Here is a 16,271-nt window from a genome sequence, read left to right as displayed (position 1 = left end):
CATGTGTTTCCACAACTTTCCAAAAGAGGGGAAAATAAAGAGATTGATTACAGCTGCCAAAAGAGAGAGAAAGATTCATGGTAAAATCTCTCTCTCTCTCTGTCGTTGTATTAGAAACACCCTCACAGCAATTTACTGCCAAGGTAATATAATACAAAATATAGCGTTATACATGTGTATTAATTTTTTTTTTTTTTTTTAATGAAAATAGTAAAAACTTTACTAGATTTGTGATGTTGATAACTGTGAAAAGTGTAATGTTTGAATACAATAATAATAGTTGCAGCTGGATATTAAATATCTTACTTTATAAGTAATGTATGCGTTTTATTTCTGTTCTTACATTAACATAATATGTAGCCGACAGATCAACTTTTTCTTATTTCTACCTTGTTGTAGCTATTATTAAAATAACTTAGTCATTTAAACTCAACAGTAGGCTTGTCTTCAAATTCATTAAAATAATCAAATCCAGACTGAGGGTTAAGAATGAGCAATGTAATACTCTAATGGGATAAAAGTATAGTTACACGATATTTTGCAAACGGAACCAGCCGAAAAGCATTTTTGCATATGCGTATAACTGTGCGTTCACACCGCCGCGGGCGAGAGCGTCAAAATTTGCTCTGGCTGCCCTGCCAACGACGCTGTACTTGTGCGTTCAGACCGCCACCGGCGGGAGCGTCAAACAGAAACCGTCAACCAATCAGAATCTAGAAGGATTGAGAGGATTCCAGAGAACAAATTTCTTAGCTGGAGAAAATAATTATAAATGTCATTAGGCTTATATAGTGCACACAGCTATATATTTGTATAGTATATATATTAGGCATACAGCTATGCCATTTCAGACATAGCATGCAAACAATAATGTCAGACACCTTGCTCCACGCATCATTTTCCTTATTTATACCCCTGTACGCAAATAGTATATGCGTCGTATATTATTGAGAAACCCGCCACGGCAATTATTCACCTCTCCTCCATTTTGCTTGGGAACTAATGTTTGGTCGGAACCAAAGTTTACACAACTGCGTTCTCTGGAATCCTCTCAAGCGGAGGACCTCTAAATTCCGATTGGTTGCCGCCGAACCACGTCATAGCTCATTACCATAAAGCTGACCTGACTTCAACCAAAGAGTCAGTAAAAGTTCTTGGCTTCAAGTCACCTTGACGCCCACACAGTCCAAATCGCGCCGCGCCGCCGCTCGCCACTGGCTCGCATTGAAAATTGATGACTTCCTGTCCACCGCCGGCGGTGTAAACGCACAGTTAGAAAATGAAATATAAAATCAAACTGACCGGTCCAGCTCACATTTTAAAGCAGGGGTGGAACGTCGCTCATGTAGGGCCATTGTACTGCAGAGTTCAGATCCAACCCTAATTAAACACACCTGAAGCTAATCAAGGTCTTCAGGATAACTAAAGTTACAGCCAGGTGAGAGTTTTTTTCAGGGTTGGAGCTAAACTCTGCAGGACAATGGCCCTCCAGGATCAGCGGCCCCCACCCCTCTTTTAAAGAGTGGTCCGGCCCTTTTGATATTTGCCTGAGGTTCCCGGATGACCAATCCGGCCATGATCGGGAGACTCACAGTTACTTTCACTTTAGTGGGAACTGAAAGAATGAAGCTTTTATTTAATATTTTTGTAGTGATTTTTTTTTTACTCGGACACGGTAAGATCTTTTCCGTGTGTAAGATCTCTTTCCGGTGTTGAGTCGATTTATGTGCCCTATTAGGCATATCCGCATTTTTGGCGCTGTGGTGATAGTTGGACTAGGGATAATGTTAAGTTGAGAACAACAATGTCACACAATCGATGATCGGTAAAACACATTTTAATGATTAAAAAAAAAAACGCTTCTAACTCAGTTTAAAGGGATAAAATTGCCTTTTATATAGGTCACGTGCATAAACTGATCCAATGTAGCTTTAGGTAAAAGCTTCTGCCAAATACATAAAATGTAGGCCTAAACACCTTATTTACGCGAGTTGTGTAGAACTAAAATATATTTATTAAAACACGGCATAGGAAAATAATTCTCTTAAGTATTTTTATGGTTATTCACATATGTAATGTTTATTATGAGTTTATCAAAATGTTTGATTATAATGTGTAAATATTTGTATAGGGAAAGGGGGTCAAAAATATGAATCAGGATGTAGATTTTGTGTTGTAGGCCTATGAGATCATAAAAGGATTAGTTCACTTTCAAATGAAAATTAACCCAAGCTTTACTCACCCTCAAACCATCCTAGGTGTATATGACTTTCTTGTTCCTGATGAACATAATCGAAGAAATATTAATAAATATCCTGACGCATCCGAGCTTTATAAAGGCAGTGATAGGGATCAATGAGTATGAGTTGAAGAAAAAGCTTCCAACCACATCCATCCATCCATCATAAAGAAAGTGTAAACTGACGTCGCTTCAATTACACCTTTTCTGTATGTTTAATAAGGAAGGCACATGACGTAGCGCGAGCTTTGTGAACTGTGAGAGTTTTACACTTTCTGTGTATGTTGAATAAGGAAGGTGGTCTGGCGGAAGCTTGATATTCATAACTTGTTTAAATATGGATATTTTTTACCCAAACGCATCGTTTCGGTTCAGAAGGCCTTTATTAACTCCCTGGAGCCATGTGGAGCACAAATTTATGATGGATGGATGTGGATGGAAGCTTTTTCTTCAACTCATACTCACTGACCCCATTCACTGCCATTATAAAGCTCGGATGTGTCAGGATATTTATTAATATTTCTTCGCTTATGTTCATCAGGAACAAGAAAGTCATATACACCTAGGATGGCTTGAGGGTAAAGCTTGGGCTAATTTTCATTTGAGTGAACTAATCCTTTCATGAGACTCATGTATGTTTTTCTGTTGAGTGAATGTAAATCAGTGATGTTCTTATGCCGTTTGTTTGCATGTGTTTCATTAAGAATCCAGACATATTTCACTACCTACAATCTTTATGATCTGTAGAAAAACATTTTCACCACATTATTGTATATTTTGCTTAGGTGCTTCTGGTGTTGGTTCAGATAAAGTGTCTGTGAAGGAGGGAGATTCAGTCACTCTACACACTGGTGTTCAAACAAACCAACAAGAAGAGATTAAATGGTATCTTAATGACATTCGCATCGCACAAATCAGTGGAGATCTCAGTACGATCTGTACAGATGTTCAGTGTAATGACGGTACTGAGAGATTCAGAGACAGACTGAAGCTGGATCATCAGACTGGATCTCTGACCATCACAGACATCTCAAACACAGACTCTGGAGATTATAAACTAAAGATCATAAGCAGCAGCAGCAGCAGCAGCAGTGAAAAGATCTTTGTTATCACTGTCTATGGTGAGTAATTAATGAATGTTTAGTTTATGTATGTTTAAAGCACATTGTCAATGTGTGGTTTTTTTTTTTTTTTTTTTACAATGATATTCAGAGTTTTCTTTTCCTGTATATTAATTTGTTTACAGTATAGATAGTCTCTTTACTGTTAAGTTTGTAGAATCATCTCACTTTACATCATTAAACAGTTCATTTTGATTTAAAACTAAATAAATTATATTGGCACACTGTTGTGACAGAGGTGACAGTGTCAAGGGCTTGTTCTGTGGCAGTCGTGTTCACAGTTCTTTCATGTTGTGTAGGTTTTTTTTTTTTTTTTTTTTGTTTAACCACAAAACCATCCTCCAGCATCTGTTGGTTTATGTTTCAGGTGTTTCTTCTGCTGAACGAGATGAAGTGAAGGAGGGAGAATCTGCCACTTTAGATCCTAGTGTAATAAAAAACCCAAATGATTTGATGAGATGGTATTTTAATGACATTCTCATTGCTGAAATCACTGGAAATCAGAGTAAGATCTGTACAGATGATCAGTGTGATGAGAGATTCAGAGACAGACTGAAGCTGGATCATCAGACTGGATCTCTGACCATCACAAACACCAGAAACACAGACTCTGGAGAATATAAACTACAGATCATCATCAACAACAGCAGCTTCAGCATCAGCACAGTGAAGAGATTCAATGTTACTGTCACTGGTGAGTATATAATTCAGTCATTCAATGCATTTTCCTTTGAGGAATTTACAAAACATTTCAATATTTTAAATCAACCCAATATGTGTTGGGTTGTGGAAAATAACACTTGTGTAGTACTGGATGTATAATCATTCACTCTCCAGTAATAATAACTGTCTCACTTTATCTGTTCCAGATTCAGGTCTGTCTCCAGCTGCTGTAGCAGCAATAGTTGTTGCTGTTGTTCTGCTGGTTGTAGCTGTAACTGTTACTGTGGTTTACTGTCGCCGCAGGATCCATACACCAGTACCACAGACTGTAAGTATTACAGATCATTTAACAAGATATGAGATTTACTGTGCACACAAAACCTTTAAAAGAACAGTGGTATGAATACATTTTGTATATTATTCTTATTCTTCTTCTTATTATTATATAATTCATATAAAACATAAAGTGCATCTTTTGTCACAAAGCAATTGTTTTAATAGAAAAGACCAATACATTATTTTACTTTTTTTATTTTAGATGTGAAAACAATTTTAGATGTGAAATTGAAATAACAATACTTCATGTTTATATTAAAGAAGATGACAGTTTGATGCAGTTGAAGGAGTCATGTTAAATATTTATGGAAAGAATACCTCTGTTCAAACAACAGGAAAAAAAACACAATTCCAAGTCTCTAGTAAACTCAGCAAAAAAAAAAAAAAATGTCCTTCCTCTTCCAACTGCTTTCCCAGCAAATTTCTTATTGTCTAAATATTTGTATCAACATACAGTAAAAAGAGCGAGGCAGTCAGCAGCTGCTGTAAGTGTTAGGGTGTGTTTTAGTTCATTCCTATGGAAATTGAGCTTCACACTCATGTGGTGTATTTTGGGATTGTCAGCGGAGCGGAAAAACTGTTGAGAGCAGCAGAGAGCATCAAAAATTTTGGGCACATCTTGACTTTATGCAAATATCAAATGAAAAACTTGAGCGACAGCCAGTTGCTGTGAGGTTCAGGTAGTGATGTCTGTCTTGAGTGTTTAAAAATATGCAGGTTGTGCTGGAGTTTATATGTGTAAATCATATTGTTTACACACCGAATGCTTTGCAGTTGTGTGTGTGTGTGTGTGTGTGTGTATATATATATATATATATATATATATATATATATATATATATATATATATATATGGTACACCAATCAGGCATAACATTATGACCACCTTCCTAATATTGTGTTGGCTGCCAAAACAGTCCTGACCCGTCAAAGCATGGACTCCACTAGACCCCTGAAGGTGTGCTGTGGTATCTGGCACCAAGATGTTAGCAGCAGATCCTTTAAGTCCTGTAAGTTACGAGGTGGAACCTCCATGGATCGGTCTTGTTTGTTCAGCACATCCCACAGATGCTTGATTGGATTGAGATCTGGGGAATTTGGAGGCCAAGTCAACACCTCAAACTCGTTGTGCTCCTCAAACCATTCCTGAACCATTTTTGCTTTGTGGCAGGAGCATTATCCTGCTGAAAGAGGCCATAGCCACCAAAGGAAATACTGTTTCCATGAAAGGGTGTAGCTTATTTGGATTTTACAAAATTATCTTTAAAATGCATTCTTGTGAAAAATGTACATTTTCTTTTTTTGCTGAGTTTATTTTTCTGTGTGTAACTTAAACATCAATCCTCCTCACTACTTTTAACTTTTGTGAATGTGTTTTCTTACAGGAGGATGATGATGGTTACTCGCCACCTGATCCAAATGACATTCCTTTGAAGAAGGACACATCCTTAAATCAGCCTCAGGCCGAGACTGCTAGTAAAACAATGTAACATCATTTATAATTTTGATACTTTGATCCAAAGGGACACTAAAGAGAATTAGTAAGTGATAGAGAAAAGAGGATCAGCTGAAACACTCTTCAAGATTCGTCACACTCGTCTCAGATTTTATGAAAAATAATAATTTCTATTTTGAAGCCTTGCCAACAGAATGAAACATTTCAATAAAAATACACACTTCTGCCAAAATATATGCAGTCACAGTTAACACAGACAGAATGGTCAAAAAAGTGCAAAAGACCAACTTTGGCATTAAACCTGAGAAATACTTAATGTATTGTTTGTCTGGAGGAATGTTACAGCAGAATTTTTACATATGCGTATAAACTCTCAAAAATACTGGGTTATTTCAACAGTTGGATTAAATTTTTAACCCAACTCTTGGGTTTGTCCATATTTGACCCAAATTTCGGTTGAAACAACCCAGCATTTTTGAGAGTGTATTTACTATAATAGTGAGACTGTTTTAAGTCTTCATACATTTGAAAGATATTTATTTTCATCGAACAAAACATCTGTGACATTTTATGTTGTGCTGATTAGTTCTTTTCATGTTATTTGTTGGTATGTGAGGAGATGAAGACTGTTGTCACCTGTCTTCCATCTCACGTCTCTTTCAGTTCTGTTCAGCTGTGATTGTCAAGTGTATTTTAATTTTTGTATTTTGCTGATATGTTTGTCTTGTATAATATTATCACTGTTTGATAAAGATGATTACCTTTATTAAAGAACTCTGCTCAGCCAGTCAAACCTTCAGCTCCAGGCTGTTCTTTTAGCAGCATTCTTGTTTCTTTGTTCCAATTTTAGGGTTTTTCTTCCATCTGGTGCTCATTTTCTTTTATTTTCTGTTAACTTCAAGTGTCTTAAAGTAAAACTCACAACAGTATTTTCTGTTCTGAAACAAGGAACTTCAAAGATTGTGTATGTGACACTTGGGCCAAAGTTAGTGTGTAAGATATAAGAGGAAGAGGAAAGAAAACTAGACAGCCATCTTAAAACATAAATATATAAACCTCATGATTTGAGTAAAAAGCTGAAGTAATCAAGAAATCCAGATTTGCTTTTACTTCGTAACAGAGTGTTTGCTGAATTACACACGGAGAACCAATCATATTAGAGAAAAATTATGTAATGGGTCTTTGTCAGGAAAATGTTGGGGGATTCTCTCTGAAACTGGTTTAAAATCCTCCTGGCCAAATTCAAAGGCATTGTATGGAGTCTGTCTGGAGCGAGTCATGTTTTCTGAATGTTTTACTGAATCAGTCTGTACCTTTTTGATTCGGTTGTTACACAGCATTAAAAAACAAAACAGCCTATGTTGCGTATGCAATAACATCTGTTTTTCACCTGTAACTTTGCATCAGCCTTTATACATATCATTTTCTTTCTGAAACAAGCAAAAAATAACTTGAAAGATATATGTATGTTCATGTGATAAATAGCATTAAAAACATCTGATTCATAATAACTGGATTCTTTGAATGTTGAGTAACGACACTAGATGGCGCGCTAATGCAGAATATACATACTGTTTGTAGTGCACACTTTAGTTTGATGTATTAATGAAATATCAGGCAATTTATAACAAGGGCACACTGTGTGGGTTGCTGTTCTTGCATAAAAAAATAATATTTAATAATAATAAATAGGGAAACAGCCGACAAACATTAAGTTATTATAATGATTGTTACTGAAGTACAACTGCATAAAAAAAGAAATGACAAAATTTGTATTTACACTTTTTTAAGATCTCAAATTATGATTTTTGTGGGAACAGTAATGAGAAATATAATTATCATGGTCGATTGCTTTATGGTTTAGCAATGCATCTGTCTATTTATTTGTTTATTTACCGAAATATAATAAGCATGTTTGACAAAGCAAATGCATTTATCCTGTGGGAATATGAGTCTGGTCCCTCTAGTGGTCAAATGATGTAGTTTCATTTCTGGGGAGTTTATTTCAGTTTTCTCTAGAAGTTGAAAGCAACGGCTCGCTGAACTGCCAGAATCTTTGAGATTGTCCAAAGATGGAAGCATTAGGTGGAAATACAAATAATTATGTTGCCGGATAGCTAATATAATTTATGTGTACATAGGCTCAATACGCCGCTTGCAGGTGTCCATCAGCACAAAATAGCCTAACGCTGAATTTGGAATCGCACAGGCCTACTGTTATTCTGCTTTAGAAAGATTTGGTAAAAGTAGTAATAGTATGATATTATGTAGCGTAAGAACGTTACACTATCCACTTTATTTGATTAAAACTTAATGTTTATGTAACTAGTCCACTCTTACTTCCAACAAGGGTGACCAAAAAAACAAACTAATATAATCAGGGAGAAGAAAAACTTCATAAAATCACAAAAAAGATCATTTATTTATACAAATGAAGCAATGAATACAACAAGATACATGTGACAAAAGTTCCTTCCCCCCGCAAAAAAGATATTACTAACCAGCCAACCCTCTCTGGATCCCAACACAAACCAGCTTCCTTACACAGAACGATTTGAAAGAAAGAATAAAGTAAATTACATAAACTCCAAAAATCATATTAAATAAATACAACACTCAAAAAAACACTCAAATAATTACACTGCAAACATAAACCTCATGCAAAAGAATAGTTCATGTGTTGTAGAGCATCAATCTGATTTAGGGAATATAAAGGTTGGCTGGCAACACGAGGCTGGGAAGTGATACAAACAAAGAGAAAAAAAAAAAAAAAAAAAAAAAAAATAATAATAATAATAATAATAATAATAATAATAATACAAAAAAAAAAACCCCGCTAGCCAGTCCAGTTCATACAAGAATCATAAACTTTAATTGCGCTGGAGGCATACAGCGCGCACACGCAAGGACGGGCTAGCGAGAAAAACAAAACAAAAACAAACCTAGGAGGAACAGCGATCAACTAAACCTAATATGAAAATAAACAAAAACACAATTAACAATACTGCACATAATCACATTTTTCTTTAATATTAAAAATAATAAAATCAAACCACTTAAATATTATAAATACCCTCTCTGATTACCTGCAACACAGCCACGAACCACGGACTAATATCCGAGATCAAACGAGGACGGGCGTGACCAGCAGCTGCTAAATCCATGATGTTTACACCTATTCCCCCAAACAGTGTCCATACATAAACCAACACGGAAGCGGTACCAGGCAGCACAATGTTTACATCTACTCATTCAGACCATATCCGTGCACAAACACCACTACGAGGCAACACGCTTCCACACAAAAGATCGGACCCCATCTCCAGGTACCCTTCTAGGTGCCTGCTTAAAAACCCACCAATTACCTACTTGGCCACGCCCTTTAATAGTCGTAATCACCTCGCCGGCTACATTTATGTGTACATGATCTGGTAGCCTACATGATCTTCGCGTGACGTCGTAAACTCGGCGGGCGGCAGAGAAGTTGACTTCCGCCGGAGTTGTAAGCTTACATCTGACGTTAAAGGGTTAGTTCACCCAAAAAACGTGCCGTTTTAAGACCTTCGTTGATCTTCGGAACACAAATTAAGATATTTTTGTTTAAATCCGTGAGGCCTACATAGGGAACAATGACATTTCCTCTCTCAAGATCCATAAAGGATACCGAAAAATATATTAAAATCAGTTCATGTGAGTACAGTGGTTCAATATCAATATTATAAAGCGACGAGAATATTTTTATATACGACTAATAACGAATAGTGATGGCCGATTTCAAAACACTGCTTCAGGAAGATTCGGATCGTAATGAATCAGCGTGTCGAATCATGATTCGGATTGCGTGTCAAACCGCCAAACTGCTGAAATCACGTGACTTTGGCGCTCCGAACCGCGAAGCTTCCTGAAGCAGTGTTTTGAAATCGGCCATCACTATATAATTCGTTTTTTTTTTTTTTTGGCGCACCAAAAATATTCTCGTCGCTTTATAATATTAATATTGAACCACTGTACTCACATGAACTGATTTAAATATGTTTTTAGTACCTTTATGGATCTTGAGAGAGGAAATGACATTGCTCCCTATGTAGGCCTCATGGAGCCATCGGATTTCAACAAAAATATCTCAATTTGCGTTCCGAAGATGGAACGGCATGAGCGTGAGTAATAAATGACAGAATTTTCATTTTTGGATGAACTAACCCTTTAAGTGGCGTTATGTCGCTTTTCTCTAAGGCTGGAAATAGTGACTTTCTGAGTTGAGTTGAAAGACGTAGGCCTACTTATCTGTGTGTAAACGTTCCTGCACAGTTTCAGTCCTGTGCTGCGGACATCATATGACTGTGTGTTGTTGAGGAGACGTGCTGATTTTATGATTTTTACCTTCTGGATGATAAATCAGATGAAAAGTCTCTCGGAAGCACGAGACCCAAGCCATACCTACATTCTACAGACCAGAATATCACAGAGATGTGGGCTTTTGACCAGTAACAGCAACCACATGTGCTCTTAAAAACACTAATATCCACCACAACACTGTAATAATATCTAAAAACAGAAGGCCTATTCATTTATCAAATTATTTCATTTTTCTAATAAAATGAAAAAACAATTTATATATATATAATATATATAATAATCTTTCTACGTTGATTGACATTTGTTTTGGTGTTGTAGATGTTTCACTAGTGACATTGTGAAGGCTTGAAACAATGTAAAAGTGTGTGTGTGTGTTGTTTTTTTCCCCCTGTCTGACAAAGAGTGATCATCACATGCCATTATGGATCAGGTGTGTTTCTACATGCCTAAAAAGACAAAAAACAGTAACCTAAACCCCACCAACACTGGAAATCAAGAAAAAAATCTGATTAATTAATGGTAATTTGATTTAAAATTTATTTCACTATAAATTGACAATTTACATTTTGGACAGCAGCACTGTTATGCTGCTGAAAATAAAAGATTATAATCAGCATTACTACTTTTAGTTCGTTTCACCTTAAAGCTGATTTAAATGAATTATTAACAACCATCAATCATAAACTGTAAATCACACGTTACAATTATTTTTAATTCTTAAAAAGATCAAGATGCATATGCACACAAAATATATATTTTCATATTCCACAGTAAATACTCTGTATAATTTAAGACATTTTTGTCGAACAACAGCATTGATAAGTTGAGTATAGTAAAGCAGGTTTTGTGTAGAGCAGAATGGAAATATGGTTTCATGCGAACAGGAATGGAAAAAGCCCTTCAACCGCACGCTTCTCTCACAGACACTTTCCACACCTCAGAGACACACTCACAAACGGACATCAACCACAAGCTTCTAACATTAGACACATTCTCATGAACAAGCTGTCTAACAGATCAAACCACATTTGTGAAGAGATGTACATAAATATGACAATAGCAGATTCTTCACTCTTTTTGATGAGTAATTAGCATCTACATTTTACACTATTTTCATGAGATTTTCACACATTTAAGGGCTGAACAAAATTGCTGCAAATGAATTATAATTGGTTAAAAGTCCTAAGTGCTTTTGAAGTTTTTACGAGACCATTTCACACTTTAAACCCCTCAGGATGACTGATTCCCACAACTGATTCCCACCATAGACTCAGACTCAAAGGCTGTCGCAGGTCACAGCTAAAACACTGAAGTTTGATCATCTTCTCTTTGTGATTGGTGCATAATCCACATGATCGTCCTCTTCAGCTTTCTGTAAAAAAAAAAATGCATAACATAAGAAAATAATAATAATACATGTGGCAGGTTCATCCTGAAGACTGTAATGTGATATATAGTTTTTTTTTCTGGCATAGAATGATGCTCTTATGGTGTTTATAAATATCTGATATGGTGCTGTTATGTGTGTGATGGCCGTCTGATTGACTGCTGAAATTATACATAGACAATCAAAACATTAATTAATTGCCTTACTGATTTATGTGCGTTTCTTTTGTTGAACGTTGGCTCAGTGTAAATGATCTCATCTTCGTGAGTCTGAACTGTTTCAACAACAACAATAGATGTGTTAAAACAACAAAACTCAATCCTAACTAGATCTAGTTCCTCACAATATGCTATTATGTCAAAGCATTTCAACTTGAATGAATGTTGAATGCTTTGGAACACAACTTAAGTTTGGTCTCTTTCTAAAGACAACACTTGGCAGTTTATTATTGTAACAAAAAAAGTTCTAAAATGTTACGTTCGTCATGAAAAATGCACAAAAATACCATTTTCAAATTTTACATAATATATATTTGCCAAAAAGCCATACATCTAACTTGTGTTTCAAATTTGAGGCTGATATCTCAAAAAATAAGCTTTCAGTAAGATTTTTTTGTTTGTTTGTTTTTTGCCAAAATCTTTACCAAGTTCCATACCATTCCGATAAAGAAAAAAATCTATAAAAACTAAACATAAAATGTTTCAGTCAAAAATGACCGAACAACACCAAAGGTTGAACAAGTTCAACAAAAGTAACCAATAATAGATATTTTAATTCAAGCATCTTACATCATACAACAATTTATTTTAAATATATATTTTAACAAAATATATTAAAAACAACAAAATACATTAAGTATTTTTGTGAACGTTTAGCATTTCTTTTGGTTAATGGGGAGTTCTGAAGTGTCTATTTTTGCAATAATTGCATTTAAATGTGCAAAAATAACTAAAATGCCACTGAAAACTACTTAAGACTCAGATTGTATTTACAAAATATTTATTTCATTTTTATTTCAATGAACCAAATGTAAAAATTGTTGACTTTTGTGTGTGTTTAGATAGATAATGTAGCAAAAGTTACAAAATCTTATGCCACTGAGGTGAAGAGAACAATGTTTTGAAAATTGGAAAAAAATTGGAAATGATTTTTATGATTTTTAATTAGGGAAACATCAAATGGAGTCAAATGGAATTATCACTGTTTCAGTTATTTAATCTTTGGAAGGCTTTTGCCTTTCAAACACATTAAAATGTACAAATTCACATCATTTCATATTTACATGCAATGCAGGGATTTCAGCTGAAATGTATTTGACCTAATATATTTACTTGATGTACCCCCTGAGATTTTAATTTGTAAGTTATGTCAATAATAAAATTAAATTCATAGTTCTCTGATGTCGGTTAATGGTCACATGACATTCAGGCAAACAAATAAAATATGTATTTTTAAATCTAGTAGTGTTTAGCTTTATTGTTTTTATTTTTAAATTATTTATTTGCAAAAAATGATGATGATTTAATTACGTAATAGCTTTTCATTAAATTCAGGAACCTCCTGCAGTCTGATCATGAACCCCAGCCTGGGAAACCCTGATGCAATGTAATATTTAATGCACTTCATGTTGCTAAAGAATTTTCTTTCTCTTTGTATTTTTATTAATATGGTACAAGATTATTCTACTCAAATCAATGTGATAAACAAGTTAGGTCAAACGTAATCTATAAGCAATTCCAAAAAATAAGTCCAAAAGTAGTCTGATTATATTACCTTAAATATGTAATGTAATGGATTACGTTACTAACTACAATTAGTCTGAGCTTGCTATGTTGTATTTAATATAAAAAGTTCTGTTTTTTGTCAAATGTAAAAGCCCTTTCATGCCAAAAGTGAATAAGTCTGAGGCTGAAGGAAATGTAAATTCATATCAGTACAGTAGACAGCGCAGCTCAACCAAACCTTTCAATTAAAGAAGCAGCAAAGACATTGGTGTTACCCCCAACACTATTTATTAGTGAAATCTAAAGAAATGGCCAAACACAATAACTACACATTATTTTGGTTCTTTTCATAAATAGAAGGAGAAGATAGAGGTGTTAACTACAAAAATTCATGTTAAAGTCAGTCTGTAACACTTGCCTTGTTGTTCAGTTTTTCTGAGTTTCCTGTAGATGCAGAAGATCCCAAATCCAGCCATAATGACCAGAGATCCAGCAGAAACAGCAGAGAACAGCTCTATCAGAGAGACTGGGACTGTAATGATAAACGTTAATGTAAGTGAATGTGACATTTTGATCTACAACAAGAAGACAGTGATCAGGTCAGTAAATAATCACATATATCACTGAGGTTGTACCTGCACATGTGTGACAGAGTTGAGTGATGTCCAGATGTCTTGTTTGGTTAGTGAATGAATTGTTGAGTACACAGCTGTAGGTGTTTTTATCCTGATATTCCACCTCCAGAGGTAGAGAGAGACTGATGCTGAGATCAGACGCACTGATGCTGGACAATAAACTGTTTCCTCTGTACCAGGAGAGAGTCACATGACTCACACTCACAGCTGAACACACCAATGAACAATTTGATGATGATGATGAAGAACATTGTGAAGAGTTACTGCTGATGACAGGAACAGGCAGACGAGCTGAAAGACATCAGAGAATAAAAGGAATACAGATAAATCATAAAAAAAATGCTTGGTTTAATGCACTGAGTTGCTGTAAAATTACAGTATATAATGGGACCGCATGTTTTACTATCTATGTGTGCCTTGGCTAACTTGCTGACCGGTTTAACATAAGTTTCACCTGCTTTGGTGCAAATGAAAGTGAGAATAGGAGATGCAACAGCAAGACAACCCCCTAAAAGGGAATGATTTTGCAGGTGGAGGCCATAGACAACTGTTCTCTCCTTGTTCTTCCTCACTGATTTGTCTTTAGTTTTGTGTTTTGTTAGGGTCCTTGTCACTGTCTGTAGCATGAGGCAGTACCTGCGACACAATCAGGTTGCACAGGCAGTCCCGCTCCTCCAGGATGGCACATCCATACGTGCCGTCGCAAACAGGTTTGCTGTGTCTCTCAGCACAGTTTCAACAGCATAGAGGAGATACCAGGAGACAGACCGTTACACGAGGAGAGCTGGACAGGGACGTAGAAGGGCAATAACCCAGCAGCAGGACCGGTATCTGCTCCTTTGTGTGAGGAGGAACAGGAGGAGCACTGCCAGAGCCCTACAAAATGACCACCAGCAGGATACTGGTGTACACATTTCTGACCAAACAGTCAGAAATGGACTTCATGAGGGTGGCATGAGGGCCTGACGTCCTCTAGTGGGACCTGTGCTCACTGTTCAACGCCGTGCAGCTCGATTGGCACCAGAATTGGCAAGTTGCCTTTGGTGCCCCGTTCTCTTCGCAGATTAATTTTAACAACCTATCGGCTCTAAAGCAAGTGGGGGTTCCTCCGGTTTCATCAGCTGCTCCTCGTATGTTGAAATCAGCACTTTTCAATGCGCTCTTTGTCAATAACGAGGCTGTGATGTTATCTGACATTATTACAGAAGAAAAATTGGACCTTGTGTGTTTAATGGAAACCTAGCACAAAGAGTCCGATGGTCTTCTCTTTAATGAACTTACTCCTGCTGGATATGGATCATTTGATCTCCCGCGATCCTCTGGTAGAGGTGGGGTATCGTTGTGCTGTATAATCACCAACTCAGCATGAGCCCCGTGGACGTTCCTCAGTTATTTTAAAGTATTGCCTGTATAATTGTATGTTTTGTTTAATCTTTTTGTGAAGCACTTTGAGATGCTACTTTTTAAAGGTGCCATAGAAAATAAAGTTTATTATTATTATTATAAAACAAGAGCAGTTAACTACTGTAATATTAGCAGTGTTCTGCTGTTGATTAATGGTCATTTGAAAGAAAATGATCCAGCATACATTTGGTCCAGTGGACTGTTATATAATGACCGTTTGTGAGTGTTTGTCATCTGTACCAAAATCTTAAATTACTTTAAAATTAATTTATGATCTCTACTCACCATAGACAGAAATATTGAATGTTTTTGATGTCAGATCCACTCCCCTTATCTCTAGTTGATAAACTCCAGCATGTTCAGCTCTGGTGTTTGTGATGGTCAGAGATCCAGTTTGATTGTCCAGCTTCAGTCTGTCTCTGAATCTCCCATCAGGACCATTATATGTGTAGAACAATTTATAATTTCTACTGATTTCAGCTATAACATGCTTTTCAGCTCCATATTTCCACAGTATATTGTCGCCTTTCTGTATTTCAGCAGCATCAATGTGTAAAGTGACAGAATCTCCCTCCATCACTGGCACTGACTGTGTTTCAGTTGTTTCAGCAGCAAACACACCTGAAGAACAGATTTTACACAGATTAATACATCTGATGGTTTACAAAGCCTGAAATCAGCTGTAGATTGTGTTTACATGTGAAGTTGAGAACATCCAGAATAGCAACAGAAACACAAACTAAATGAAAGTTGAGATATATGAACAGACAAACACTTAGATCTGGTTGCATCACTTCATTTTAAGCACAAATCAACATATCAGGGGTTATAATTCTTACTTTTGATTAATTATAAGTCTCATCTATGATTCATTTTGGCCACCATGGGTTTACAATTGTAATTAAACATCAATAATGTTAATATTAAATTTCCTTTTTGACTGAGTACCG

General features: G+C 35.9%; 1 protein-coding gene across 1 annotated transcript in view; it reads left to right on the top strand.

Annotated features, from left to right (window-relative positions):
• Positions 1-16,271, top strand: part of LOC127520214 (uncharacterized) — a 253,678-nt gene that overhangs the window by 2,487 nt on the left and 234,920 nt on the right. The window contains exons 4-6 of the mRNA XM_051908157.1: positions 115-143; positions 3,025-3,360; positions 3,728-4,054. Of these exons, the coding sequence (XP_051764117.1) occupies positions 115-143; positions 3,025-3,360; positions 3,728-4,054 (692 nt within the window). The remainder of the gene's footprint in view (positions 1-114; positions 144-3,024; positions 3,361-3,727; positions 4,055-16,271) is intronic.

The sequence above is a fragment of the Ctenopharyngodon idella genome, chromosome 10 (assembly GCF_019924925.1).
Source record: "Ctenopharyngodon idella isolate HZGC_01 chromosome 10, HZGC01, whole genome shotgun sequence".
Lineage (NCBI taxonomy): Eukaryota > Metazoa > Chordata > Actinopteri > Cypriniformes > Xenocyprididae > Ctenopharyngodon > Ctenopharyngodon idella.
This window is presented reverse-complemented; position numbering and strand designations above follow the sequence as displayed.